This window comes from Mus caroli, unplaced genomic scaffold (genome assembly GCF_978045245.1).
Source record: "Mus caroli unplaced genomic scaffold, Mus_caroli_1 scaffold_4, whole genome shotgun sequence".
In the NCBI taxonomy this organism is placed as follows: Eukaryota; Metazoa; Chordata; class Mammalia; order Rodentia; family Muridae; genus Mus; species Mus caroli.
In genome coordinates this window covers 107,944,803-107,959,857 of record NW_028227259.1, presented here as the reverse complement: position 1 = coordinate 107,959,857, position 15,055 = coordinate 107,944,803, and the positions used below count along the sequence as shown (strand labels likewise).

At 46.3% G+C, this 15,055-nt stretch overlaps 1 protein-coding gene across 3 annotated transcripts in view; it reads right to left on the bottom strand.

Moving 5' to 3' along the window:
- Window positions 1–15,055, bottom strand: part of Aff1 (ALF transcription elongation factor 1) — a 162,743-nt gene that overhangs the window by 92,838 nt on the left and 54,850 nt on the right. Inside the window, exon 1 of one of the 3 annotated variants that reach the window (XM_021162208.3) lies at window positions 6,927–7,140. The exons of 1 other annotated variant lie outside the window; for it this stretch is intronic. In XM_021162208.3, the coding sequence (XP_021017867.1) occupies window positions 6,927–6,943 (17 nt within the window). In that variant the 5' untranslated portion in view covers window positions 6,944–7,140. Of the gene's footprint in view, window positions 1–6,527; window positions 6,785–6,926; window positions 7,141–15,055 lie in introns of those variants that run through there. One more of the 3 variants, XM_029478019.2, reaches the window with a different exon arrangement.

Here is a 15,055-nt window from a genome sequence, read left to right as displayed (position 1 = left end):
TAACCAGAAATTTCTGAATTAGCTAAAGAATGAAAACTTAAACATTTTCCAAACTGTCAGTTTTCCTAGTTCTATGGGAACTGGCAGGTTAACGTCACAGCGGTTTTCCATACACTGACCTCCAGTGAATCACATACACCTACATTTAGAGTGAGCAAGCAGGGTAGGGGAGAGGTGCACCAAGAGATCCAGACACACCACCGGAGATGAATGTCACGTGGTGACTGTGGTCTGTCCAGGCCACAAAACCTGTGCACGGATTCAAAATTGAAGTGTGCTCCACATTTCATGCACTTCTGCTGGAATGCTTCCCTGAAAGGGCGCTCCAAGAACGGGAAACTCAAGAGCACCTCCTCCAGAGTTTCCTGAACATGGGCTACAGGAAGTGCTCTGTGTGGTCGGTTTAACACTAACTTCCCAGTAACGATCCCATGTCAAGATCCTTACTGGGCATCTCCCGTGTTCAACAGCAGGACGCCAAGCCCGTGCTTTCTGCTCAACAAACACAAACAGCTTTCACTTCAGGTTCAGAGCTGGTTCCGAGTCACCAGCAAGCCCCAGCTGTGTGTAACTCTTTGGAGACAGAAGGAGAACAACAGCACCTGGGGAGCTGACGGGGGGAGGGGTTGTGTGAGAAAGTGGCTTAGTGGCATAGGAAGGGAGCCAGCGGGGCAGAGTAAAGGAGCGACTAAACATCAAGGTCCTTGGGAAGCAGCACTCGCTGCCAAGTGCGGCAGGAGGCACGGCCAACAGCCGTCCTTGCCTGCTCCCTTCGCTCACACACAGACTGTAAACAGCAGCACAACCGGCTTTAACATCTCCCTGAGCAAGTATGCTGATCGTGGACTGCGGGGGCTCCTCTACACTCTCTGCTATCCTCGGTTCTGGCCCAGGAGAGAAAGTGTATACACGAGTAACATCTTCAATAAAAAATGTAAACCACATTGTATTTGCGTGGCTTCTTCCAGTCGCTAACCAGTTCACAAAGCTGATATATGGGCCCCAGGCATCAGGGACCGCAGGGTTCCACCCCAGCTCCGCCCAGGACCTGACCAATCAGCAGCTCTGGGGGGAAGGGAAAGCAAATGGGTGACAAGCACCTTGGTGATTTTGGTGTTTAACCCAGGAGGAGGGCCCAAGTACCCCTAAATTATTCCTTTCCAGAAGCAAGCTACCCTGAAAGTCAAGTCCCCCCAAACCCCTGTTGAAGGACCACACAGTCAACAGCTCTCCAGAACCATCCTACCAGCCACAGAAGAGGAAAGACAGTTCTTGGTAATTGCGGTCAAACTGTGAGTGTCCTTTTAAAAGATAAAGCCTAATTCCAAAATAAACACAAGTTAACGGTCAATAAAAGTATTTCTCCCTTTGTTTACTTCTGCTCCTTTGGACATGATAATGTCACTACTGGGATTTTCCTCTTAATACTTTAAATCTAACATCAAATTCCTGCCCTGAGACTCTTGCAGGCATTTAAGCCGGTGGTTAAATTAAAAACACGGCTAATAAACCAACACAAGAAAAGAGGCCTTTAGCGCAAAGCAAGGCTTTCAGGATCTGGTGTCCACCAGCTAATGCCACTGGGTTAAGCTTTAACTCTCAGCAGAGATTGCACAGGAGGGGCCCGGACACTTATGTCTGTGGACACTCAGAAACCAGCGCAGGATTAAAGTTAGTCTTCCTATCTGGAGCCCAAGGATTTCACACACAAAGTTATAAATTATTTTTCTACTGAGTCTAAAACAAAACATCAAACATTACTTATTTTTCACCCCACAAAGTAGCCCTCACTGTCCTGGAACACAAGAGATCTGCCTGCCTCTGCCTCCAGAGCCCTGCGATCAAAGGGGTGTGCCATTATGCCAGGCAAGGGATACCATGCGATCTGCATTGTGATGTCTGCCATAAACTGAATGACATCTGAGGCAAGGCTTGACTCCCACTTACTTCAGGGAACAGAAAAGCAGATAAACATAAGTTATACAGAGAGCAGTAAAATAGCAATGCCCCAGCTCTAGACAGTCTGAGCCAAGAAATGTCTGAAATGTCTGAAAGTCCTTTTCCTCGGGGAACAAAGTGGATTTCCAGGACATTTCACATTCTGAGGCGAAGTGTACTTATTTGTGAGTCCTGGTTAACAAATGAATTGGAGAAGCCTGAGAATTGGAAACAAAAAAAATCTAGATTTGCTTGCAAAGGTTCTATTAGACTTTAGAGCTAAGCAGCCATTTAGTCCCTTTCTATGCCTTCTCGGGGATGGATCAACTGGAATAAGACAGAAATGACTGTGCCTGGCTAGAAAATAATGTTCTTTCAGCTCATAGATATGATGGAGACTAGCTTTTCTCCCTGCAGATACTTGAGACACTGCTCAGCATCATTCATGAAATCTCATTCTCAAGGCCACAGGTCTGCCTGTGACCAACTATGAAACTCCTGCCTGCTCGGAACCACCTAGATCTCTTAGGAGACCATTTCCATTAATGTTGCCAAACAACGTCCTGTAAGACAGCTGACTTTCAGAAAAAAAAATAAAAAAATAAATAAATGACTCATGGCTGCTGCTGTCTTCATCTTGGAAAGAGCTAGACTGTGAGTCAGGAAGCTCACTGGGCTCCCAGGATGAACTACTGAGTAATTCCTGTCTGTGCCTCCTTTGTCTCCCTCCGGCCCCTGTGTAAAGGCACCATGGGGGGGGGGGGGGAGCAGTCAAGGGGTCAAGTAGGGCACACATCCTTCTTCTCTCCAAATCTCTTCCTTAAACTACACTTTCCCAATAATTCTTCTCTTTAATGGAAGCTGCTTTACATTCTGGGTTTTCTGCCAGGTAATCAGCAGCTCCCCAGTGGGTGGTGGAGGCACAAGTTGGGGGCAAGCAAACTGGTTTTGTACCAGTTTAAGGACCACACTTCATTCAACAGGAACAGTTTCCCTAAGAATAGAAGAACCACTAAGACCCAGTTTCACATGAGTCTTGGGAACAACCTGACTTTACTTCTTTGACTCCAGGGCTTCATTTTGTCAAATTCCCAAGGAAAACTGTGAAGGAGAGCTGGCCAGACCAACTCTCCTTTTGCAGTGTCACTTCTCTGGATCTTTTAACCACCAGGCAGATGCAGACAAAGTTCCACTCCTGAGGCCACCCAGACACCCTTCCCCTGTTTGTCCTTTCCCTTGCTGGTCTTAAACCTGCAGCTATCTTCTGCCTCTAATTCCCATTGGTTGGGATTACTGGGTCTATCCTCAAGCCCAACACAGGGCACATTTTAGAACTAATTAAGAAGAGAGATATAGATTCCACCCTAGACTCCAAGGATGGTTTTAATGGAAGAACTGGGAAAGCTGAAAGTCAGACACGGGTCTTCTTTTTACTCTAGCAATCCACACTGTTCATCATACTGCAAGCACTCTACATAGGACATGGTCCAGAGTTTACTATTAATAGTTGCAGAAGGAACAGCCGCCACACCGATGAGACTCCAGAAACTCTTATGATGATCTGTAACTGTTTCATGCTGAGGACATCAAGCTTCTATCAGTTCTCTCCAGGAAGTGTGTCCAGGGTGTGTTGTGATTACAGGTTCCAGAGAAGCCTAGGCTGGACTAGTATAGCACATAGCCTGCTGTAACTAACTCCCAACTCAGATCCTAAATAAATCATGGTTTGTTTGTTTGTTTTTTTTTTAAGTAGTCGTTAATAAATGTTTTCCATTACAAAGAAATCTATCCTTGCCAAGCAAGGTGCCACAGGCCATTGACCCCTAAAGAGGCAGGTGGAACTGTGAGTTTGAGGCCAGCCTGTTCTACATATTGTGTCCCAGGATCAAAGGAAGAAGGGGGAGGGGGAGAAGGAGGAAGAGGAGGAGGAGGAGCAACAGCAGCAGCAGCACCACCACCACAAAAGCAAAACGACTACTTTCACGATTTGGGAAAAGAAGGGGGGCTACATAATCTTAATTTTAAAGCAGCTACTGAGCCCATAAACACTTAGTACCTCAGCTTTAACTCAGGACCTGTTCCACCTCAGCAAGGCAAGATCCCATCTAAGCTCCTACCTACAGTAGGCCTATGCACAAACTACTTGGGGGTAGGTTTGCTGGTGGCTTTGCTTTTCTCTTTCTTTCTTCCTTGTTTTTTTCTTTTGATTGTGTGCATTTTTGCCCATATGTATGTATCCTGCCTGCCTGCCTGACATAGATGGAGACCAGAATGGTCACTGGATCTCCTGGAACTGGAGTTACAGGTGGTTGTGAGCTGCATGTAGGCACTGGGAACAGAACTCCCGTCCTCTTTAAGAGCAGGAAGTGCTCTTAACCACTATGGTTAAAACAGTGAGCTCTGAATCTCTAAGTCCAATGAGCCTGACCATTCAAATGAACTGTCACAAGAGCAAACAAATCTTCTGTCCTCCACAAGACACATGCCAATAGTATCACAAAGAATGCTTCAGTTTCTCCTGAGTGCTTGGACTACACTCAAGGCAAAATTGTAGGGATGTTTGCAACAGGGTAGATACTCAGCACTAGGGCTAAGAAAACACCAAGAAGACAACCTTGATGGCCGTGTGGTTTTGTTTCTAGTGCCAGAGCTTGTGGGCCGGCCAGGAAAGCACACCAGAGTCTTTGCTGCTGTGCTGAGCAGCCAAGCTGATGACTTAGATTAAAGTCATGCTGCACCAGAGCAAACTCTTAGCTGCGATCATTCGGGCTCTTCCTCTGAGGTTCTGCAGCTGGCACAGCAGAGGCAACAAGAAGCAGGAAGTGCTACACTGTAGAGACTACACAGGTCCATCTGGGGTCAGGCAGGTTGCACCTGTGTGACCTTGGGCATGAAACCTGTGTGACCTGGCTAGGCCTCAGTTTCCTTAACTACCAAGGGTAAATAATAAAGCACTTGCTTGTCTACTTAGGTGACCAAGAGGTAATCCAATTACAGCAGCTTACTGCTGTGTCTAGCATACACAGGACCCAATTTATCTTTTATTTAATTTTACGGTTGATGTTAGTTTAAGAGTCAAGGAATTGGAACAATAGAACCAAGGTTCAAATCACCATGCTCTGGCAGCTTTAACTATTTTATAAGAGGTACCTTTTTTTTTTTTTTTTTTTTTTTTGGTTTTTTGAGACAGGGTTTCTCTGTGTAGCCCTGGCTGTCCTGGAACTCACTTAGTAGACCAGGCTGGCCTTGAACTCAGAAATCCGCCTGCCTCTGCCTCCCAAGTGCTGGGATTAAAGGAGTGCGCCACTACCGCTGACTCTAAGAGGTACCTTAATCTCGGGCTGTATGCCAAGGGATCCTGAGGCAGCCTGATACATAAGGATACTTTCACAAGTAAATTATGCAATACAAAGAAAACAAATGATCTAGAAGAGTATCTACTAAAATACACCACTGACAAGGTAACGGACATAATAATAGTTTGGTTTGGGGGTGTTGAGACTGTTGCTCTGGCTGTCTTGGAACTCTCCTTGTAGACCAGGCTTTTCCCAGAACTCACAGAGATCGCCCTGCCTCTTCCTTCTGAGTGCTGGGATTAAAAGGTGAGCCAGGCTTTCCCCAGAACTCAGAGATCCTCCTGCCACTGCCTTCTGAGTGCTGGGATTAAAGGCGAGTGCTGGGATCAAAGGCGTGGGCAACCATATCCAGCTATAACATATTTTAATTACTAGCCATGCACGACAACCAGTTCCTTAATTTCAAGCAAATGGGAAACTAACGTTGATTGAAGACATCTGAAGTCACTGTAATATTATGAAAATCTACAGATTCTGTTGTGCTAAAAGCTAAAGGTTGCTTTTTAGTTAAGATTTAGCAAAAGTTTGAGGTGCAACTTCTGTTCCCCTACTCCTCTGTCCCGTGAGGAACCCCTCCCTTCCAACACCCAATAAAAAAATGAAGACACAACTAAGCCAAGTTGAGAGGATTAAACTTGTTATTAAAGTAAGACAAACAGGAGGTTTTCTGTTTAGAAGTTCCTTCTAGGAAGTTTTATCTCTTAGAAAAATCCAAGTTTGATCTACTCAGTCTCTAAGGTTTACAAATCTACTGTTCTCCATGATCTTCAGACCTAAAATTACTAAAATGACTTCAGCTCAGTGTCCAGATATGTTACCAAATCACTATCCTAAATCAAGTATTAAGGCTAAAGAACATTTCCATAATTGTAAACTTGTGCAATCACACTGCCTCTGGCATAAGTTTTGGAAAGGTTCGACTGGTCCTGTTTTCTGTAACTACCAACAGCTGTAGAGACCGAAGCGCGATGACACCCAACAGCCTCAATCTTGGACACCGGTGTACGGCCAAGGCTCCTTTCAAAACCTTCAAACCCGGGAGAAGGCAAGACTCGGTCCTTGCAGTACAGGGCGCTCCCCCTGACAGCAACTGCGGGTCATTAGCCAGGCTCCCCTTCACCAACCCAGAGCATTCCGGCCTTTGCCTACTCAGCAGATTCACTCTGACTGTGCCGTTTTATGTGGAATCGTACATTCTAGCAGGGAAAAAAAAAAAAAAACTACATTACTCACCAGGCTCCACCACTCTCTCCTGGGCGAATCCTCGTTTCCATTAAGTGCGCTTCCAAATTTCTTTGGAAGACGCCAAACCAGCAAGGAGTAGAGCCGGAGGAGAGTGCACTGGCACCTCAGTGAAAATCCAGGCTCCAGCAGACCAGAAACCAACTTCACTTTCCGAAAATAACAGTTCTTCGCGGCAGAAGCGGAATCTTTAACCTTAACTTTCCGGGCGGTCCCTTTGCACTCGGTTCAGACACTTTTCTACCCCACACTCAGGGATGAGATAGCAGTGATCCAGCCGCTGGCTTCCAGCGGTCCCCGCCCCACCCCCCGGCGCTCCCACCCGCGCCGCCCTTGCCCCGGGCTCCGCGGCCACTCCCGGGTCCCAGACGCCCCCTGCGCAAGCCTCACCTGGAATGGGCTGCCATGGCTCGGCTCACACTGCCTGGCGTCCCATATCCATCTGCGCGCTCGCCCCGCAGGCTCTCTCGCCCGCGCCGCTCTCAGCGTCGGCCGCAGCCGTCGGCGATACTGCCCCGCAGACTCTGCGCTCTCGGCAGCAGCGTCCTCAGCTCTGCGTCCTCAGCACCGCCTCCACCCCCCGGAGCCTGGGCTCGCGCCGAGCCTGACGGACATCCGGGCACCGGGGGCAGCCGGGCGAGCCGCACCTCCCTGGAGCCCAGGGAGCGTCGATGCCCGCCGCCCCGGGGCACTGTCGGGTCACCAGAGACCAAAGGGTGTGTCCCCACCGCCCGCTGCGGGGTCCCGGCTCCCAGTTCTCCCGCACTTCGGGGACGATGTGCGCGGCGCTGGGCTCCCCTCGAGGTGCCCGAGCTCGCCGGTACCCCCCCGCAGGCGCCGCGGTGGTACGGCCCGCCTCCTTTTAAGGGCAGCGCGCACCTCCGCTGCCGCCGCTGCCCCCAGTTCGGGTGTGTTCAAACGCGCGCTACAGAGATCCCCGCGCTCGGGCTGGGACCTCGGGGTCCTGCTGCCGCGGGGATGTGCCGGGAGTGGGAGCATCGGATCACGGCCCTCGCTGCTTCTGGCCGCGGCTGCGGGGCTTGCCATCAGAAACATCAGGGATCAGCTAGCAACCCTTCTTCAACTTTGCTTTCAGTTTTGAAAGTGCCCAGAAACAAGTGTTTATACAACGACTTCCCTCTTGAGGCAACATGCGATTACACAGAAGACAGCCATTCAGGGAAGTCCCCTAATAAATTAAAAGAATTGCTTCCCCTCCACCCCCCGCAAACAAAAACCATGATGCAAACCAACGTAAACGCTCGAAAGCACAATCGAAAATTGCGTCAACTCAGACACAGGAAAGACACCAGGCTTTGCCTGGGAAGCGGCTGGATACTACGATGGGCAGAAAGGCAGGGAGAAGACTTAACATGGGCATCCCGGAGGACCAGCCTGCTGCTGAAAGGGCACTTTCTTGGTGCGCTCCGGGTTCGACCGGGGACTCACCGCATTATATTGCTCATGTAACTGATAGCCCAGTTTCAAAATACCACAAGGTTCCAGATTCCGGTAGTCCCCCTCAGAGGTCAGAACTACTTACATAAGAACACAAGACAATGCTTGTCTTTCACTCCCCTGGCTTTAGCTCTGATGGTGGAGAACGACTGACGCCTTCGCAGGAATGAAGGCTGTGGTGGCAAGTGAGACGCGTTGCCAGCCACTGCTTTCTCCATCACATACAGTAGTAGTTTGAAGAACTCGTGTACTTTAGGAATGCCCTTGATGAACTAACTAGTCCTTTGAATTTTGACTCTGAAATGCGGGTTTTTTCTCTCTATGTGTCAGTCTCTCTGTCTCTCCTCCCTCCCTCCTCCTCCTTGTGACAAACGGAAAGTGCACAGAAAGCACTGTTCTAAGCTCACAAGCACAGCACCAGTCCTGAAGATGAGTGAGTGTGAAGTGACTGGAGAGAGAAACCAGCCAGAACCAGCTGGTTTTTCATAGACCTCCTAGAGATAACAATTCACAGGATTCTGACTTGGGCATCTGGCAAGTCTCTCTTCTAAGAAAACAACTTTCAGTGTTTATTGCAAAGATGAGGTTTTACCTTCAGAGCTATAGGGGAAGCTTGCTACAGGTGAGACAGTTTCCCATACTGTCAGACCAAGGTGAGAGTGAAGGACTCACTGCTTGACTTAAGGAGCAATGGGTTCCAAATGACATTATGTGATGCTACAAAAACATGCCTGAGGGCTGGAGAGAGGGCTCATCTGCTCTTCCAGAGTCACTTTCTAGGTTCCACATCTTTTTAACTCCAGTCCCAAGGGATCAGAAGCCTTCTTCTGTTTGCGGGAATCAGGCACACGTGTGGCATATAGATATACATAGACACAGAACACCCATACACATGAAAATAAGTAAATAAAAATTCAGGGGGCTGGAGAGATGGCTCAGGAGTTAAGAACACTGACTGCTCTTCCAGAGGACCTGAGTTCAATTTCCAGCAACCACATGGTGGCTCACAACCATCCGTAATGGGATCTGATACCCTCTTCTGGTGTGTCTGAAGACAGCACCAATGAACTCATATAAAATAAATAAATCTTTTTTTAAAAAAAGATCTAGCCAGGCGTTGGTGGTGCACACCTTTAATCCCAGCACTTGGGAGACAGAGACAGGAGGATTTCTGACTTCGACGCCAGCCTGGTCTACACAAAGTGAGTTCCAGGGCTATACAGAGAAACCCTGTCTCGAAAAACCAAAAATCTAAAGCCCTCCTTGAGTAGGTGAGAGATCCTCTTGAGAACAATGCCATAAAAATAACTTCCGGAAAGAGAGACTCACATCGCTAATCTCAGCTGCCTGGGAGGCTGAGGCAGGGGTACTGAAAGAATCTCAAGACTTACTTGGACTACATAGCGATAGCTCATGAAATAAATAAACAAGGCCAGACAGTGGTGGCATAGGCCTTTAATCCCAGCACTCAGAAGTTAGAGGCAGACAGATCTAGTTCCAGTATAGTCAAAGCTACACAAAGAAACCCTGTTTCAAACAACAAACAAACAAACAAACACAGAGACATACAAACTGACTCCTTTTCTATAGAAATCAGAAATACACAGAATTCTATGAAAAGGCCAAACCATTTTCTAAGGGACCCATGATGTCATTCATTCAAAGTATCCTTTTGAGATAGGCTATAAATGTCAGTATTAAACTTAGAAGAAAGGTCTATCTGAAGAAAGCCAACATCTTACACCTTCCTTCTGCATGCAGTCATAGTCCTGTTTCAATCCTGTACAGATTTATTCTAAAATAAAAAAATACTAAAAATTTAACAAGATGTGGGTGGCAAATATAGGTTGGACACAGTAGCATATACTTTTAACGCAGCACTTAGGAAGCAGAAGCAGGCCTCTATGATCCGGACCAGCCAGGGTTACATAGGTGTGAGTCTAGCTACCTAAAATTTTAAAATGGTTATATTATTATTTTTTTTATTTTCAGGTAGGGTATAGCTTAGCAGAGCTTTCCTAACTACACCAAGGCGCTGTAGCTGTGTTTGACCCACACACCACAAAATAAATAACAAGGTGGCTCAGTGGGTAAGAGCACCTGACTGTTCTTCCGAAGGTCCAGAGTTCAAATCCCAGCAACCACATGGTGGCTCCCAACCATCCGTAATGAGATCTGATACCTTCTTCTGTTGTGTCTGAAGACAGCTACAGTGTACTTACATATAATAAATAAATAAATAACAAATGACTGCACTCATCTCTCAACAGATAATTGCTGAGACAATTAAATATAAAATGAGAAAAATACAGCAAATATCTACCCATGAAGATTCGAATTAGACATTATAAGAGTCCCAGGATTGCTGGGGGTGGTGCTTTCATCCCAGCACTTGGGAGGCAGAGGCAGGCGGATTTCTGAGTTTGAGGCCAGCCTGGTCTATAGAGTGAGTTCCAGGACAGCCTGAGCTGGGTTCCTGGATTCTGAGTAGCTTGTAATATAAATCAGAATATTCTAAAATGGAAAGATCTAGCAATAGATCCAATCATACTAGAAGGAAGTCCAGGAATCTAAAATCTCCACGTACAGGACCCAAGGTCTAGTTCAGCAATAAAAGTAAACAAAAGCAGACTGGAGTAGCTGTGAGCACACACAATCCTTGGCTTCTCAGACAAAGGAAGCCATACTTGGATGAGGCTCTGTTCATCTCGGAAGCACCTAAGATCAAGACTGCTAAGCTCCAGCTGCACAAATGAGACACATCTTTAGTTCCAGCACACAGGCAGAGGCAAGTGGATCACTTTGAGGCTCGCCTGGTCTATGTGGCAAGTTCCAAGCCAGTCAAAAACTACATACAAGACTCTATCCTAATTCATAATTGATTCATTACAAGGTTTAGATGTAGAGTTGTCTTATTATCCAGCAGATGTTCTCTTAATGATAGAAAACTACTGTGGAACAACACAGCACAAATCACCCACACAACAGAAGACTAACTTTCCATTTCTACATTACTCCCACGGGGCCAGGGTGCTCCGGTAAGCAGAGAGGGCAGATTTTACAAGGTGAGCGGGTAGTCATTGTACCTCCTGGATGCCAGCAAGGCCTTTTCATTAGCTCTTTAAATTAATGAGCTTTAAAAGTAACTCTCACATGCATGCAATGCCAACAACACTCCGTAGATGATGTAATCGTGTTCAAGCCCCCAGCTTATGTGTCTCAAGCTGTGCCCCAGCTACACGTACCTTAAATATAATCACCAATTCAATGGAGTTTGCCCAAAATTAACATTAGACAAGTCATCATTTGCTGAGACAGGAGGATCAGCAGTTTAATGCCATGCTAGACAACATAACCAGTTGGAAGGACCTAGGCTATAAGAGCCTGTCCCAAGAAGCTAGAAGAGAGGGAAGCAAAAGAAGAACAGAGCAGGGAGATAAGAGGAAAGATGGGAGGAGAAGGGAAGAGAAGAGAAAATGACATGGAAATTAGAACCATTCAGGAGACACTCCACTGTTTGATAAACACACAGATAGACTTTTAGATGAATATTTAAAACATTCCAAATACATGCTTTGTAGCCCAGGATGGCCTAGAGCTTGCATCAATCTTTTTGCCTCTGAAACTGGGACTCTGGCCTATACCACCATGCCCATCATAACATTACATATATTATTTTTTAAGCAGGTTGCCTTATTCACTCTAAAATTCTTAGGGATGTGTATATATACTTGGGGTTGTAATATATTATCATATATGATATATATATATTACAATGTTCATTTGAGTGTTAGGGACCAGAGTGGCGAAAGCCACAAGAACTGTTACTTTATCTCAGTGTGTTGTAGTTGAAGATGTGGTCAAAAATCACTTTGCCAAAAGAAGTGTCCCAGGCTCTAGGAAAAGGGAGGAGAGGCAGGTGGATGCTTTTAAAGACACTCTCCAAGCCGGGCGTGGTGGCGCACGCCTTTAATCCCAGCACTCGGGAGGCAGAGGCAGGTGGATTTCTGAGTTCGAGGCCAGCCTGGTCTACAAAGTGAGTTCCAGGACAGCCAGGACTATACAGAGAAACCCTGTCTCGAAAAACCAAAAAAAAAAAAAAAAACAAAGACACTCTCCCTGAAGGGCTGAGCCACAGATGAGAAACAGCCATTGCTCCACACACCTCCCCTTCACCGTGGTTGTTCTGTCTCAGTACGTGTGAAGGCAAAGTGGGGTTTAAGGAAATCTATTTCCCCGTCTCTAATTTCCAAATGCCCTCTCCTCCAAACCCCAAGTGCCTTCTTTGTTACAAACACTACTTGCTCACTCTCATTTCCTCTCTCCTTCTCCTGTGGATAAAGAAAAGCAACCCTCTAATCCATCCCAAATCGATCTTAAACGGTGCATTGCCAGGATTAAGAACAGGGCCATTTCCAAGGGGCTGTTCTCTCCAGAGGGTGGGTGGGTCCCTGGGTCCCAACCCCGGAGCTCAGCAAGTATCCAAGCAGGGCTCCTCATTAAACACACTTGGGTAGCACAGCCCTTGCCAGCCCTCCCTCCTTGCCCAAGAGGCATTCAGGAGAACAGGAAAGGAGGGAGAGCCAGCTGCTCACAGCTCCTGTGATAGCAAATGTGATTTCACTGGTTTGGGAAGGAAGACTTTTAACTTTGCAACACTTTTTAAGAGGAACTCAAACAAAACTCAACCGTTTTCAGCTGTTCTTCCTGCTTCACTAATTCTTATCTTCCATTTCTGCACTCCTAAAACCTTCTAGTTTGACCCTCCCCCAACACCTCTGTACTTCCATGTGAGAACTAATTCTTAGCTCAAAGTATCATTTCCCCATTAAATCAACAACATACAAGGTTTTTTTTTTTTTTCTTAATACTTATTTGTGGGTGTGTTCTGGCTTGCTTTGTTTTTAGACAGATTCTATCTATTATGTAGGTCTGGCTAGCCTCACAGAGATCCACCAGCTTCAGTCTAGCTAGCAAAGTGCTGGGGTTAAAGGCACACACTGTCATACCCAGCCTACATTCAGTTTTTAAAGAAGTTCTCCAAGTGTGGTCTATATTGACTCTGACCTCAGTCTTCCTGCCTCAGCTTCAGAGAAAACAGGCCTGTACCACCACACATGGAAGGTCACTTTTAATTCCAGAACTCAGGAGACAAAGACAGGCAGATCTCTGTGCGTTCAAGGCCAGCCAGGGATACATAGTGAGACCTGTGTCTTACTACATCAAATCAAAGTATTTATATATGAGGATTACAAAGGGTATCCCACATAACTCCTCAATGGCACCCTCAATGTTTGTGTCTTCTATTAACATGCTTTAAAACTTAAGAAATCGAGCTGAGCAGTGGTGGTGCACGCCTTTGATCCCAGCACTTGGGAGGCAGAGGCAGGAGGATTTCTTTTTTCTTTTTTTTTTTTTTTTTTTTAAAGATTTATTTATTTATTATATGTAAGTACACTGTAGCTGTCTTCAGACACCCCAGAAGAGGGCGCCAGATCTCATTACGGATGGTTGTTAGCCACCATGTGGTTGCTGGGATTTGAACTCTGGACCTTTGGAAGAGCAGTCGGGTGCTCTTACCCACTGAGCCATCTCACCAGCCCCGGCAGGAGGATTTCTTAGAGGCCAGCCTGGTCTACAAAGTGAGTTCCAAGACAGCCAGGGCTACACAGAGAAACCCTGTCTCAAAAAAATGAAAACAAAAAAAGAGAGAGAGAGAGAGAAGTCAACACTTGGGCACTCCAGATTTTGAGTTCATTTTTTTTTTTTTTCTCCCATCAATTTTCTCTGCTGACAACCAACACATATCACATATGCACTGTACTGGGAGTTCCTCCGTTCTTCCTTTTTCTAAGACCTTGATAATGCAAGGGAGTCCATCAACTGCCTGTCTTCCCATCCCTTAAAGAGGTAGAAGGGCCCTGTTTGAAATGTGGTAGTGCTAACAACAGGTTCTTAGCACAACTGACTCCATGGAAGTACCTACCCTTCAGGCTATAAAACTCAGCATCACTGGCCAAGAAGAAAATAAAGACCCAGTCCATCAAAGCCCATAGACCTGGGGAAGCATTAATGTTGCTTTTGGGTTCTGTAGTTCCACTTCTGACTAGGCAGTCTTGTTAACTTAAGTATGTCAACCTAGGATATAGTCATTGTGCATTTAAAAAGCCCATCTGAGAAAGGCTCCAGTGCTACACTGGAATCCCGAACACTCGGTGTAGATGCTCGCTGGTGGGCTATTAAAGACTTCTATTGGCTGAGTTTGAGTACATTGAAGATACCACAACCCTAGCGGTAGGTAATAACTGCCTGGAATCCTTCTATAAATCCTTCCTGGAGATACCTCAGAGAGTATAGGCACTGGTGCTGTTAAGTGTAGCTAGCTGAGTAACAGAAAGTGGTAAGAGAGAAACCTCCAGAAAGCACTGTGGCAGATACACAATAGTAATATAGTTGTAATTGTTGACTCTCTCATCTACTCTCTTATTCAGAGTCTCGGGTCCTGGATGTGCATGTAAGCAGAGAGGGCTGTAAAGCCAGAGAAATTGCCACCATAAATAAATAAATAAAATGGAGCTTTGTCATGAAAGTCCACAGAGAAAGTAGGTGAGACCAAAACAGAAGGAAGATGTCCAAGAAACAAGAGGTCAGTCTGAAAGAACTGACCAAGCCAAGGATGGAACAGTTCACAACCACACAGGTCATGAGCACTGGGTTTCAGCCAGTTCAGTTTCACCTACTTCTCCTTCTGGGCAGTTTGATATTTTTGGATCACCCTCTTACTTACCCTGGCCTGGCACCAGAGGCAGGCATTTTTGTGAAACAAAACAAAACAAAACTCTTTCCCCTTCTTTAATAGCTATCATCTAGAGCCCGTTGGTGCATGCCTTTAAATCCCAGCCTTGGGGAGACAGAAGCAAGCAAATCTCTGAGTTTGAGGCCAACAGGGCTACACAGTTTAAAAAGCAAAAACAAATAAACCAAACAGCTATCATCTAGCCTCTCTCTCTCTACTTAGGCACAAGGAAGTCTCTTTCCCGTGGTGCCAGAGCCCCATTGTG